Source organism: Phaethon aethereus (assembly GCF_964289735.1).
Source record: "Phaethon aethereus genome assembly, chromosome: 4".
Lineage (NCBI taxonomy): Eukaryota > Metazoa > Chordata > Aves > Phaethontiformes > Phaethontidae > Phaethon > Phaethon aethereus.
In genome coordinates, this window is record NC_138578.1 from 70,383,409 (window position 1) to 70,396,322 (window position 12,914).

The 12,914-nt window shown below is 46.7% G+C and overlaps 1 protein-coding gene across 2 annotated transcripts in view; it reads left to right on the plus strand.

Annotated features, from left to right (window-relative positions):
- Positions 1–246: 246 nt before the first annotated feature.
- Positions 247–12,914, plus strand: part of SLC2A9 (solute carrier family 2 member 9) — a gene marked incomplete at both ends in the record, with an annotated part of 112,427 nt that continues 99,759 nt past the window's right edge. The window contains 2 exons of one of the 2 annotated variants that reach the window (XM_081999737.1): positions 247–309; positions 8,017–8,115. In XM_081999737.1, the coding sequence (XP_081855863.1) occupies positions 247–309; positions 8,017–8,115 (162 nt within the window). Of the gene's footprint in view, positions 310–2,285; positions 2,364–8,016; positions 8,116–12,914 lie in introns of those variants that run through there. The other variant, XM_081999736.1, reaches the window with a different exon arrangement.

The following is a 12,914-nucleotide window of genomic DNA, read 5'->3' on the forward strand; positions in this document are numbered from 1 at the left end:
CCGACTAGACTACTTAAACATAGTTAAGATATATTTTTTGGGTTGCTTTTAACTGCATTCAGTTTGGTGCTGCTATGCCTTCCTGAATGAGGGTCTGACTTTTGAAGGAAGTAGCTAGACATCTTACAGCTTTTTTCAAGTCCTTCCTGGGTGAGATTTATGGTTTTATTTAAAAAAAAAGTCTCAGTGGAACAGTACCACAACTTTCCCTCTTTTCTTCTCAGCTATTACCCACAAGGTAACAGAATGGAGAACAAACAGCAAAGCAATGGTGAGATGAAAGAAAATAAGGCGGTGAAGAAAAAATTGGTGAGTTCCCCAAATCTTTTGTCAACACATTTGTTTATTTGGAGACTGGAGACACAAAATACCTATTTGGATCCTATATGAATACTTGCAGGCATGAGCTCAGTGTCCTGAACACAGGAATACTGCTGTTTCCTTTCTCCTTTGGTACCTGGACTGCTAATGGGCATACTGTGGGGCTGCACCACAGGCCTCTCATTTCTTTCTGTGTTTCTCTTTCCACGTAATGTCTGGTTTTGAATGAGCCAAAAAAATGGTTTAGGCAAACCATTCTGGGATTAAGTTACTTTAGGATAGGTTAAAGCCTCCCTTTTATGGGAGACACTCTGTCATTGAGAGCAACAGTAACATTTTAGGGGAAAGTTTCTGTGCCTTCAAAAATCTGAAATTCTGGTAGGATATAGGAAAAAACTTTGATTTTGTCCCCAACACCTTTATTCCACAAGAACCTGCAGAGCTATATGTTCTTCTTCTTTTTCCCTGTCAGCTCTGACATGTAAGTAAAGAGCAAACAAATGCTTCTTTCCATGGGAACATGGAGATTTGAGCAGGGGGAAGCTTCCAGTATGAAAATTTGAGGTGTGTAGAGAGTTGCACATGTTTAGGTTCTGTAACTTACTAACGGTGATTGTAGAAGGTTAAAAAATGTGATTGTGTAGAAGAAATTATTGTAAGAAATTATGTATGTATTAATCACATGCAGCCACATTATTTGTATTTGAGCCTGAAGTACTTGCCCTGTGCTATTTAAAATGAAACTAAATGAAATACAGGTGTCTGACTGATCTCAAATACAGTCCATGTATTCTAGAGGCTTGATTCTCCTAACTTGACTCTTCTACTGCTTATGACCATTCAAAGAGATTATAAATGACGTCTAGATCATCTACCTGTGCTGACGTTTCTCACGATGTATCATAATTTTACATGTTAATGAGTAGCATCTGGCTTTCTATTCAAACATTGCTCAGCTTGATCTGAGCCAAAGATACATCAAAGTTGCTGCATCACAAACTGCTTTCAAACCTACAGTGCTTTATGGCACTACTTACTGTGCCTTTGAGAGCTCTAAGCTAGTCGTGAGGTATGTAGCATGTCAGAAGTGGAAACAGCACAGATTTACACCAATACTTACTGCAGCCATCTGGGAATAGTTCCCAGATGCACTTAATACTCATCCACTGCCAACCAGGAGGTGTAGTTTAACTCTTAGCAGATCAAAACCCCTGTGTTTGCAAACAGGTACCTTCCAAAATAATACCTGAAAGCTTTCCTCCTCCCCGGGTAGCATGTCTAACCACTGCCGGTGACACGGCAGTACCGTAGCGTCTCAGATCTAAACCTCCTAAGGCTGTGGAAACATCCGCGCGCCGTGTGGTTAGCATCTTAATTGGCTTAATATGAGTCTTGTGGCATCTTCGCTCTCCAGCTTCGGCCACACTCTTCCCCTCCTTACCCAGCGTCTTGCTCACAGAACGGCAGCCCGCGCCTCCAGCCGCGACCCGCGGCAAGCCGCGGTCCCCCAGCCCCCGCCGTGCCGCCCGGCGGGGGGCCGTGATGGACACCGCGTCGCGACATTTCCCCGCCCCACCTGCACCGCCGCGCAAATGCCCGCCGAGGGCAGAGGCCTGCCAGGAAAGCAGCGCAAGGTGCCGGGCGTGCACGGCTGCTTAAGTTATGTACAAGCGCGCAGATAAGCAAGCTCGGGCTCCCCCGAGCCCTGCCTGCCGCGCCGGGCGGCTCCCCGTCCTCCCGGGAGCCACGTTCCCCCGTGGCCGGCGCTGCCCCACGGGGCCAGGGCCGCCGGCAGCGCCGCCGCCCGCTCGAGCACCCCCCGAGCGCCGGGCGCGGCCCCCCCGCGCGGGCCCCGACCCCCCCGCGCCGCCGCCACCGCCTCCCGCGGCCGCGGCCGCGCCCCCGCTGCGCCCCGCGCGCTGCCCGGCGGAGATGCGCGGCCGCTGCGCACGTGCGGCAGCGGCATGGACCGTGCGGCGGGGCCCGAGGTGGCCACGCTGGTAGCGCGGGGAGAGGGGGGCGGCCGCCGCGCAGGCAGGAGCGTAAGTAGCGCCGGGCAGCGCGGTGTCTCCCCCAGAGTCTCTTCTCTGGGAAATGACCGTCGCTGTTTGAGCGGTGGGTGGGTAATCGGCGGAGTGGGCAGCGGGGCGGGAGCGAGCCCGGCGGCGCAGGCAGGCAGGCGGGGAGCTCGGCCTGCGCTGCCCGCGCCTCGGGGTCGATTAAACGGAGCGGGGGTGATTCCAGCCCTTTCCCAGCGTGGTGGGGACCGGGGAGAGGCGAGGCTGGTGCGTGGTGGCTGCGGGAGCCGCAGTAACTCCCCGCTCGGAAAGTTGTTGGTGCCGGTGCAGGAGAGGCCGGCGGCGGCAGGCCCGGGGGCAGAGCTAAAAATACCGCGGCCGCCGAGCCAGAGGGACCCAGAGGACGGGCGGAGGGCAGCGCAGCGCCCGGCGCCGGTGCGCGGCCGAACGGGGAGAGCCGCCGCCCCCGCGGGGGGAGCCACGGGCGGCGCGGACAGAGCGGGGCGAGGGCGCGTGCTGCCTCACCCCGTTCTTCCCCAGGGCGCCCGTATCGGCAAGCCCTCAGGGCAAGGGCAGACCCAGGCAGGGGGGGCGGGAGGTTTCCCCTTCCTCTCCCGCAGCCCCGGAGGGCAGAGCCGCCGCAGGGACCGCGGTGTCAGCGGGAGCACCTGCTGGCAGCGGCGCTGAACGGGGCACGGCCGTTCTCTGCTCGGTGCTTTCCTAAAACTGGGTCTCCCTAAGGGTAGCGGTCAAGGAGCTCCAAAATCCAGGCTCCCAAGATCAGTAGAAGTCTTAGTAATAGCTGTTTGGGAGTATGAAACCTTCACAAGTACGCTTATGCTTGTGTTTTACTGTGAGAAGGGGTTTATAATGTACTAACCAAAATATGGTATTCTAAACAGCGTTTTGAAAACTGAAATGCAAGCTGGCATGCATTTAAAAAAAAGACAGCTTAAGGCTCGTAGTAGCTGACACAAATGCTACACTGGACAAGGACAGGAGTTGGGAAAAACATCTTTCAGAGCACCTGTCGTAAGACCAAAAATGTGGGCTTTCACAAGTAAGTGGTTTTCAGGTGTCTGGAGGTCTTTGCTGTGAACTGACATGCAGCTTTCCTGACTGAACATTTATTGCTGTGGTGACGGTCACACCTACCTGCCCTTGTGCTGACGGCAGCGACGCATGAGCACACGGATGGCGGTGAAATCAAGGAACACCTATGAGGGAGGTGTGGTTGCCTTCTTGTTTCCCGGTCACTGTAAAACACGTTGTTATTTTTGTTTTTTCCCTTTTCCTTTTGTTAACATTGCCACAGGGTTAATACTTTTCTGAGCAACAGTTTGATTTTTTTTTTTTTTTGGCGTTCTTGCTTCATTGTGCTTTCGTCTTTTATCTGGTGTTGCTGAAGCCTGAGCAAATATTTAAAATAGTGTGTGAGGAGATAGGTCATGGAGAAGTTGAAGTTTGTGTTCCAAGAACTGTAAAACTCTGAATCGAGTAAGCCTGAGGTTTTCTGCAGCAGGCTGTGTATTTGAAAAAGTCCTGGAATTGAAGGAGGCTCTAAACCTAGCTATTTGCAACACATGAAAATAAAGTGGATATGGGATTTTCTAATTTGGCAGCACTTCTCTGAGTTGTCCCGTATTGTCTTCCACGTAGCCTCATGTGCATTTAATTTGCCTGTGCTGAAAGGTTTAAGCATTCACTGGAGTTTTTAATAAATGCTAGGTTATATGGACCGCATCGTTTTGTTTGCAGGATTTTTCTGATGGGTCTAACACTGTTGGAGCAGAGCCCTTTAGCAATATTGCATCAAGATTACAGCATAGCACTTGTGAACTTGTGCTTATCATTTGTGAATCTGTTGGGAGCAGCCTGGTAGACCTCCAGGAATATTCTCCTCAGCGTCATTAGTTCAGAGGAGTAGCAATCCCTCCTAAGTGTAGGAGCACTTGTACATAGTAGAGAAATAATGGGCTCCTAATATGCAGTGTTATCACCACAGGCTAAATAAAGCCTTGAGTCAAAATTTCTACTTCTTGCTACCAAAGTAATGGTGCAAGTCTTTGTGTGTGGGTGGCAGGTTCATTTTAAGAAGCTGGCTAATAATAAGAAATTACGTTTGGCTTATGTAATGAACTCAATGGGATATATTTCTTACACAGGGCTTTCCTCCCCCTGTATACTTCCTCCTGACCTGACTGAAAGCAGGCTGGTTAATGAACTGTGTAATCTCTTAGAAAGTTCCCACATCATGTGGAAAAACGCTCAGCTGTCCCACAGGGCGTGTTTTGAGTTCTTAGGAGTGGTGGCTGCAGAGCGTCACAGACCCCACACACACTGGGCTGTACACTGCGGTCCCTGCCCAGGCACCTGAGTATCTCATCCCTTCTTCATGAATCAAAGTGTGTCTGTGACGACAGTGTGGAAATGTGAGCTCTGGCACGTGCTAACAACCACAGTGTGTTCACTTGCCCAGCCATACCTCTCCTGAGCCTGGTGGAGCTCATTGCGGTGCGTCATCACTGCTGCTATGCCATCTGCTAGCAACACAAACCTCGTTCATGCTCCAAATCTTCATTTTCCCAAATGATCATACAGCTTTGTGCAGCTGGCAGAATGTATTGACTCAAGAGGTTAACCTTTTGCGTCTGCTGTAAGTGACGTAACTGAAGCTGTTGACCTGAGTTCATTAGGCCTGCTTAAGCAGGTCTTTCTCCTTTTGAGAAGGTTGAGGCTTCAGTGAGTGATGAGGCTGGGCATAAAATGACAGTGAGCTGTCTGAAATGAATGCCTGAAATTCTAGATTTGTAGCGGAGGTTTTCCTTTTTAAATGCAAAACACGTTAAAAAGCCATCCACTTTAACTTCTTCAGAAGTCAAGAAATGTGAGTTATCTTCCATGAACTACAAAACAACATTTCACAACCAACCAGCTACCAAAATGCTAATTTGAACATTTCTTGGGAATGGCAACGGTCACTTGTAATGGTCTCTCTGTAACCCAGCAGAACTGAGTGTCAAAAAGTAATATTGGAGAAGGTGGAAAGCACCCTGAAATGCAAAATCTCTCAAATGAACCAACTGAAAGTTGTGTGTATGCACAACACAGGCAGTGGAACCAGGGGCAGGCATCCTGGGAAGAGTACAGGGACTCTGCCCAGTTGTGTAGAGATGGGGTCAGGAAGGCCAAGGTGTGTCTGGAGCTGAACTTGGCAAGAGATGCAGAGAATAATAAGAAGGGCTTCTATAGGTATGTCAGCCAGAAAAGGAAGGTCAAAGAAAGCGTACCCCCTTGATGAGCAAGACTGGCAAACTGGTAAAAACAGATGAGGAGAAGACTGAGGTACTCAACGACTTCTTTGCCTCAGTCTTCACTTCTCTTCCCATACCTCTTGAGGGGATGGACTGCAAGACAGGGAGTGGAGGAGCAAAGTCCCTCCCACTGTAAGATAACATCAGGTTCGAGACCACTTGAGGAACCTGAACATGCACAGGTCTATGGGACCTGATGAGATGCATCATGGAGTCCTGAGGGAGTTGGCTGGTGTAGTTCCCAAGGCACTCTCCATGATATTTGAAAAGTCCTGGCAGTCAGGTGATGTCCCTGGTGACTGCAGAAAGGGAAACATTGCACCCATTTTTAAAAAAGGTAGCAAGGAGGACCCTAGGAACTACCAACCCATCAGCCTCACCTCTGTGCCTGGGAAGATCATGGAGCAGATCCTCCTAGAAGCTATGCTAAGGCAGATCGAAGACAGGGAGGTGATTCGAGACAAGCCAGCATGGCTTCGCCAAGGGCAAGTCCTGCCTGACCAACCCAGTGGCTGCTTACGATGGAGTGACTGCATCAGTGGACAAGGGAAGAGCTACTAATGTCATCTCTCTGGACTTCTGCAAGGCCTTTGACACAGTTCCTCATAACACCCTTCTCTCTAAATTGGAGAGATATGGATTTGATGGGTGGACTGTTGGGTGGACGAGGAATTGGTTGGATGGTCACATGCAGAGGGTAGCGGTCAACAGCTCAATGTGCAGAAGAAGATCGGTGATGAGTGGTGTCCCTCAGGGATCTGTACTGGGACCAGTACGCTTTAATATCTTCATCAGTGACATAGACAGTGGGATCGAGTGCACCCTCAGCAAGTTTACAGGTGACACCAAGGTGAGTGGTGTGACTGACATGCCTGAGGGACGGGATGCCATCCAGAGGGACCTGGACAAGCTTGAGGAATGGGCCCATGTGAACCTTATGAGTTCAACAAGGCCAAGTGCAGGGTGCTGCACCTGGGTAGGGGCAACCCCTGGTATTAGTACAGGCTGGGGGATGAAGGGATCAAGAGCAGCCCTGCTGAGAAGGATCTTGGAGGTACTGGTAGATGAAGAGCTGGACATGAGCCAGCAATGTGTGCTCACAGCCCAGAAGACCAACTGTACCCTGTGCTGCATCAAAAGAAGCGTGGTCAGCAGGTTGAGGGAGGTGATTCTGCCCCTCTACTCTGCTCTGGTGAGACCCCACGTGGAGTCCTGCATCCAGCTCTGGAGCCCTCAGCACAGGAAAGACATGGACCTGTTGGAGTGGGTCCAGAGGAGGGCCACAAAAGTGGTCAGAAGGACGGAACACCTCTCCTGTGAGGACAAGCTGAGAAAGTTGGGGTTGGTCAGCCTGGAGACCAGGGAGACCTTATTGCAGCCTTCCACTACTTAAAGGGGGCTTCGAAGGAAGGTGGGGACAGAATTTTTAGCAGGGCCTGTAGCAATAGGACAAGGTGCAATGGTTTTAAACTAAAAGAGGGTAGATTTAGACTAGATCTAAGGAAGAAATTTTTCTAGATGCCCCATCCCTGGAAACGTTCCAGGTCAGGTTGGACGGGGCTCTGAGCAACCTGATTGAGTTGAAGATGTCCCTGCTCATTGCAGGGGGGTTGGACTAGGTGATGATTAAAGGTCCCTTCCAACCCAAAGATTCTATGATTCTATCTAAGCAGTTCTACCTTTTATTCAACAGCAGATGTGGAAGAAGAAATTGTTAGCAGAGGTGGGCTAAAAATAGGATGAGGGGGATGGAGGGAGGAGAGCTGAGAAGGGGGAGTTACAGGTGTGTAGCTGGGGAAAAAGGGCAAATGGCATCTCCACCGGAATGTGTGTGTGAGCAATTTACTGTTGGAAACTTGCAGTTGGGTTACAAAACCTAGTTTGTAGACAAAATTTTATTTTTTGAGGTCACAGTCTCACTAATCCTTATAGTCACAGGAGTGGGGGGCAGACCATCTCCCAGCCTTTCACCTAAGTCAGGTCTACCCACAGACCTGTTGCATCAAATATACACTCCTCCCTGCTTTGTTGCATTAATGGTATGTTGCTAAGTTTCCTTTGCTGAGAGTATGTTTCTGCAGCATTTTACTTTTTTGGTGTGGGGACTGATGGGATGCTTGCAGCAAAAATGTGTGAGGTTGAAAGAAGTTCCCTTATGCCTTAGTAAATGTTAACTGAGATGCTGTCACTTCAAATTTACTGTTCCTCGGATTGCAGCAAGTGGAAGTGTTTCAGGCCACTGTTCCGCAGCAAGGAGATCTACCTGCAAGAGCTGTGCAAGGTAGCATAAGGAGTGCTTAAAACCCGAGGTACGTTAATTTAAAGTATACTAACAATGGTTACATCTTTTCTTTGTTTTTCAGAATTGGTCTGGGAGTCTTATCGTAGCCTCTTTAACTGGTGCTTTTGGGTCGTCTTTTCTTTATGGCTACAATCTCTCGGTGGTGAACGCTCCTGCAGGGGTAAGTGGCTGACAAAACTGGAGTTTAGTATCAGCAGAGGGCAGCCTCGTCCAGCTATGCTGCGCTCCTCAACATCCTGCGTTTATAATCCTCCTGATGCAGTGGAAGAGGTTAAATCTCATAAAGTAACTTTCCTTTGCCTGAAAGCTTCTTTTTGCTGTCTGTGAGGTTTTCACATAAATTCAGTACCTGACATGAAACTAAGCGCCACTGTTGAGGTGAGTGGGTGCACGTGGTTTGTTTTTCATTCTCCCCAAGCCCTAATCAGTACTAAATCTTTTTGCACTCTTTTGTGTGATAAGGTAGTTTTAGTAGCCTGTTTTCTGGCTAGTGACTATTTGCTAGCTCTATGCACATGTTCAGCAACTTCTGTTCGCATCGTTCAGTTCTGGAGGGTTGCACAACATTTCATTCCCACAGTACCGATATTATAAATAATGCCTCTGGCTTCCTCTTAAATAATGGGCCTCTTCTGTGTTTCCTGGTGATGCCTTGTTTGGTTCTGAATTCAGAACCACTGTGTTGACCATCTATTGGCTGCAACATATGGAATAGATTTGATGAACAGAGTATTGTGAAATCAGTGTGTAATATTTGGGGGGATTTCATTAAAATATCAGTTATCACAAATGGAAATATGAACATTTTGATTTTTCACTGGTTGTCTAGAGATCCTCTTAATTCAGTCAAGCACAGCAGTAAGCAATTCAGTGGAGTTGCAAGCAACACTGTTTCAGAAAAGTACCTGGTAAATTTTGGGAACTAACTGTTGAAATTCCATTTCAAAATAGTTTCTTTCCAAAGCTAAGCTCCTTCTTTTATGGAAATCTCTTATTAAGATGTGTGGCTAGGTTTCCACCTAAACAAGTTGGTCAAATTAAAGATGGATGCTGAAAGGTTTGGGTTTTTTTTTAATTTATGTTTCATATGCGTGTTTTATTTGGTAAACTGATGACCCAAAGGACTAGAAAGAGACTTACCCTGTAGGAAGTTTTAATTGCCTCCTTTGTAACTTCTGGGAGTTTTCTTGAAGTTTCTGGTACTTTTTGTAGCAATAACACAGGGCTGGACTAATTAGATAGTTATTCTAGCATGACATGTCTAGATATTACTTCACCTTGCAGTCATCAGAAGATAAACATGGCTTAGAAGAAATCAGCAGGAAGCTGAAATTCTGTGAGCAGTGGTATTGATTGCCCTGATGGTAGACATCCTTCCTGCACTGCCTCGGTACTGTCAACAGAGCAGTGAGAATGATCCAATTTCTAAACTTTTAAGCGCCATTTAAAAAATGGTCTGTCGTGGTAGTCAGAGCTCTCCTGTCACTTTCTGCAGGAGTAAAGGAAAGAAAGAATGATAGGATGTGCTGTTTGGCAACACTCAGACACTTAGGTTTGAACCATCTGATAGATTATGATGGGGACCAGAGTGCAGGTGGGGAGGTTGAAGGTGTAACCGTACTGGGACGAATGCTAAACTCCAGGCGTCGTGGTTAGTAACACTTTCAGGAATGTCCATTTTTGCTTGAAATCTTTACTGTTGCTTTTGGACTGAAACTGGGCACCACGCTGATGATGATTTTGGTCATACTGTTGACAGGTATGCATGAAGTCTTCCTTTTTCCAGCACGGTGTTTCAGCGTGTGAGAACTTTGTGTCCGTCTTATTGATGTTAAGCCATACATTAGCTAGGGCTAAGCAGTAGTCCTACTGGCAAGGAATACATAGCTGTGTAGTTCAAGAACAAAATACCAGGGTGGTCTCTGGTCCTTTCTCTGGCCCCAGGATTAACGTGTGTCACCTATTTGCCTAGGGCAGGCCACCTTCCTGTCCCTGTCCCCAGAGCTGCAGTGGCCAGGTTGAAGGGAAGAGTCTGGGCTCTGCTCATAGCCATGGTGGGGATGAACAAGCCGTACCAAAGTTGAGCTTCTTGCAGCACAAGAAAAGGAGCCTTTGCCCCATCTGTTATCACACCTATGTCACCAAATCAGTCTGCTGCAAGGTGACCGTTTGGGAGTACTGATGTGAGGTGACAGAGGGAAACCAAAGGGGAGCAGCTTTTAGCTGTAGATAAACAGTACTCTTAGAAGAGGTTGTATTGAGAGTGCAGTAATACCTAAAAGCTCTAAGCTGAGTTTCATTTATAAACTTTGTAGGACAAATAACTTGTTCTGGTGACATGCAGCTTACAGCCTGCATTGTACAGAGCATCTCTCTGTAGGATGTAGGATGATATGTTCTGCCCCTGTTTACTTCAGTATAATTCCTTTTAATATCTGAAGTCCTCCAACCTTAGAGAAGGACTGTATGATGCTTTGAGAGGTGTTGAAAAAGTGCTTGATAATGACTGTTGACTAAAACATAGGATGTTTCCAGGATCCTGGAACTGAACACATCAGCGTGATGACTGAGCTGTGGTGAAGGAAGTTCATTTAAGACTGAAGCATTGAAGAACTGCTTGTAAATTCTTGTGTACTTTTCCTTTCGGTGCTGAAAGTTGCGCCAGCTCATCAAACTGCAGGGGAATACCCCTGCAGTTCTCAGGGGTGAATTTTATTGCAGGTCATCTCGTAAGGTAGAGTCAGTCCAACATCCTTTTTATTGGAAGGTGGAAATAAACTGCACCAGCTCTGCTCAGAGCTGAGATCGCTTCCCACTCAGTCCCCTACCTTTCTGTGGGAAAGAGCAGTGGCCCATCCCATGTGTGCTTCCCCCCGAACGCAGCGTTGGGGCCGTACAAGAAACCCAGTATTAGAAGTCTCCAAGGACTTGTTCAAAGAGTTACCAGAATTTATTAAAAACTTAAGGGAGGATTTGGCAATAGGAAGACAAATGCTTTAATTGAATACAAGTTGAAGCTGTCTTTTTCTGAGCTGAATTTCTGCAATTCATTCCGTGGACCGGTTGTGGGCAAGGTCTGTAGAACAATGATGTGCTTTGTGCTCTGTGCGGGAAGTGAAGTCTCTGCTACTTACCACCGCCCAGCATTTGCCCCCTTGCTGTGGGCGGCTGCAGCTCTGCATTCCTTTTCGAGCTGATATGGGGAAATTGAGACTATTGCAAAAATGTATAGCCTGCTGTGTGCCAGCCGGTTCAATAGCTGTCACTGTATGTGAGTGACCCTCATCACTACGGGTAGGGTCATTTATCTTCTCTAAAGACGAGCTCATCTCTTTCCTTGATGTAAGTTATTTACGGTTAAAGAGACGAGGAAAATATTTCCCTTATATTTAAAATATATCCCTTATATTTATATGTATAAAAATATATATCCCTTGTATTCCCCTTATATTTCACACCCTAGCACTGCTACCTTAATGAACTGAGGCAGCAGAATACAAGATACTGATGTCAGTCAGCTACCATTCCTTGTAGGCTTTGGTTAGGGGCTAAAATTTTTGTATACGGGTTTGTGCCGTTAGCATTTTTCAGACAACTGATTAAAATCCCAAAGGAGCCTTTCCACAGAATTCAATGGATTCAAATCCACTGGATTTGTTGGATCAGACTTGTTTTGTTTCATGTGCAACTCCTCAAAACCTGCATGTGTTATTATGTTCCCATTTATTGGCAATGAGAATCCAGACACAGGTGTTGCACATGCCAGCACAATTATCTGTTACTATTGAGTGTTGTAGTTTGTACTTTCTTTTCTTGAATATTTGCAATTATTTGATGTCTCCTTGTAAATAACAAAGCTATGCTGAGAAAATTAATCATAACACAAGGGAAGAATAATTTGCCTACTATTTTTAGCCATTATCATTAGCAAGAAATGCTAATAGTGTTCTAAAAATGTTTTCTCTTAGTATTCGTTACTATCAGAAATGAATTTCAAATAAACAAGAACATACCTGAATCTAAATATAATCTGAGTTTTGGTGTTAAAGAGATAAGATGTATTACTTGATTTAATGGCACATTCATTTGGAAGTTTACTGTGAGATACTTCTAAATGGACCAAGCACCAAATTGACTTTTTTTTTCTCTTTTTTATTTTTTTTCTGTCTGTTCATATAGAAATGTAGCAGATAGGATGATAGGATGAAAACCCCTGTGTTCCTTTTAATTCAGAGCATGAGAGGCCTACTAGAAACTTGATAGAAGGCAGTAAGTTCTACCTCCACCTTTCTTAGGTACTCTGCAGGTGGAGAGGTAGTGTTTCAAACTAAATAAAGTCTTCAAATAGAATAGTTCCTGTGTCCAAGGCTGGAATACCGAAAATTTGAAATTCCTAGTTTGAACAGGGAAAATGTGGTGTTGGGCTTATCCTGCTGAGTGCTGCCCCAGGATAATTTATTACCTATTACATGCTGGAGGAAATCTGAGAAGAAACTGGGGAAAAGTGCTAAGATTAAACTTTGTGATACTGTAGAGCTTGTTGGGGAGCGGTGACATGGAATGGGTGAGGGCGTAAGACAAGCGTGCTGTGCCCTTCTGCAGTAGTGATGCCTGGTACCGTATCCTCGCCAGAGCATCAGGCACCACGGTGGCACCAGAGCTCTGCTTGGTTCCGAAATGGGAACAGCATAAAAATGAGGAAGCTTGACTAAATAGAAAGTAAATATGTCTCTGCAGGCGATACAGTGCCTATGTAAAAATGTCATACTGGAGCTATGCCATCTTTGCCTTTTAGAAAGATGAATAAACTTTGTTGTAATTAAACATCAGGGAAGGGAAGTTGTTAGAAGGAATCCTTCAAAACCTGCAGCTGTGTTCATGTGAGGAAAGCAGAAAGAGAATATAAACTCTGGCGGATTGAAGGCCAAAAAAGTGAGCTGGTCCTGGAGTTTGGGTACT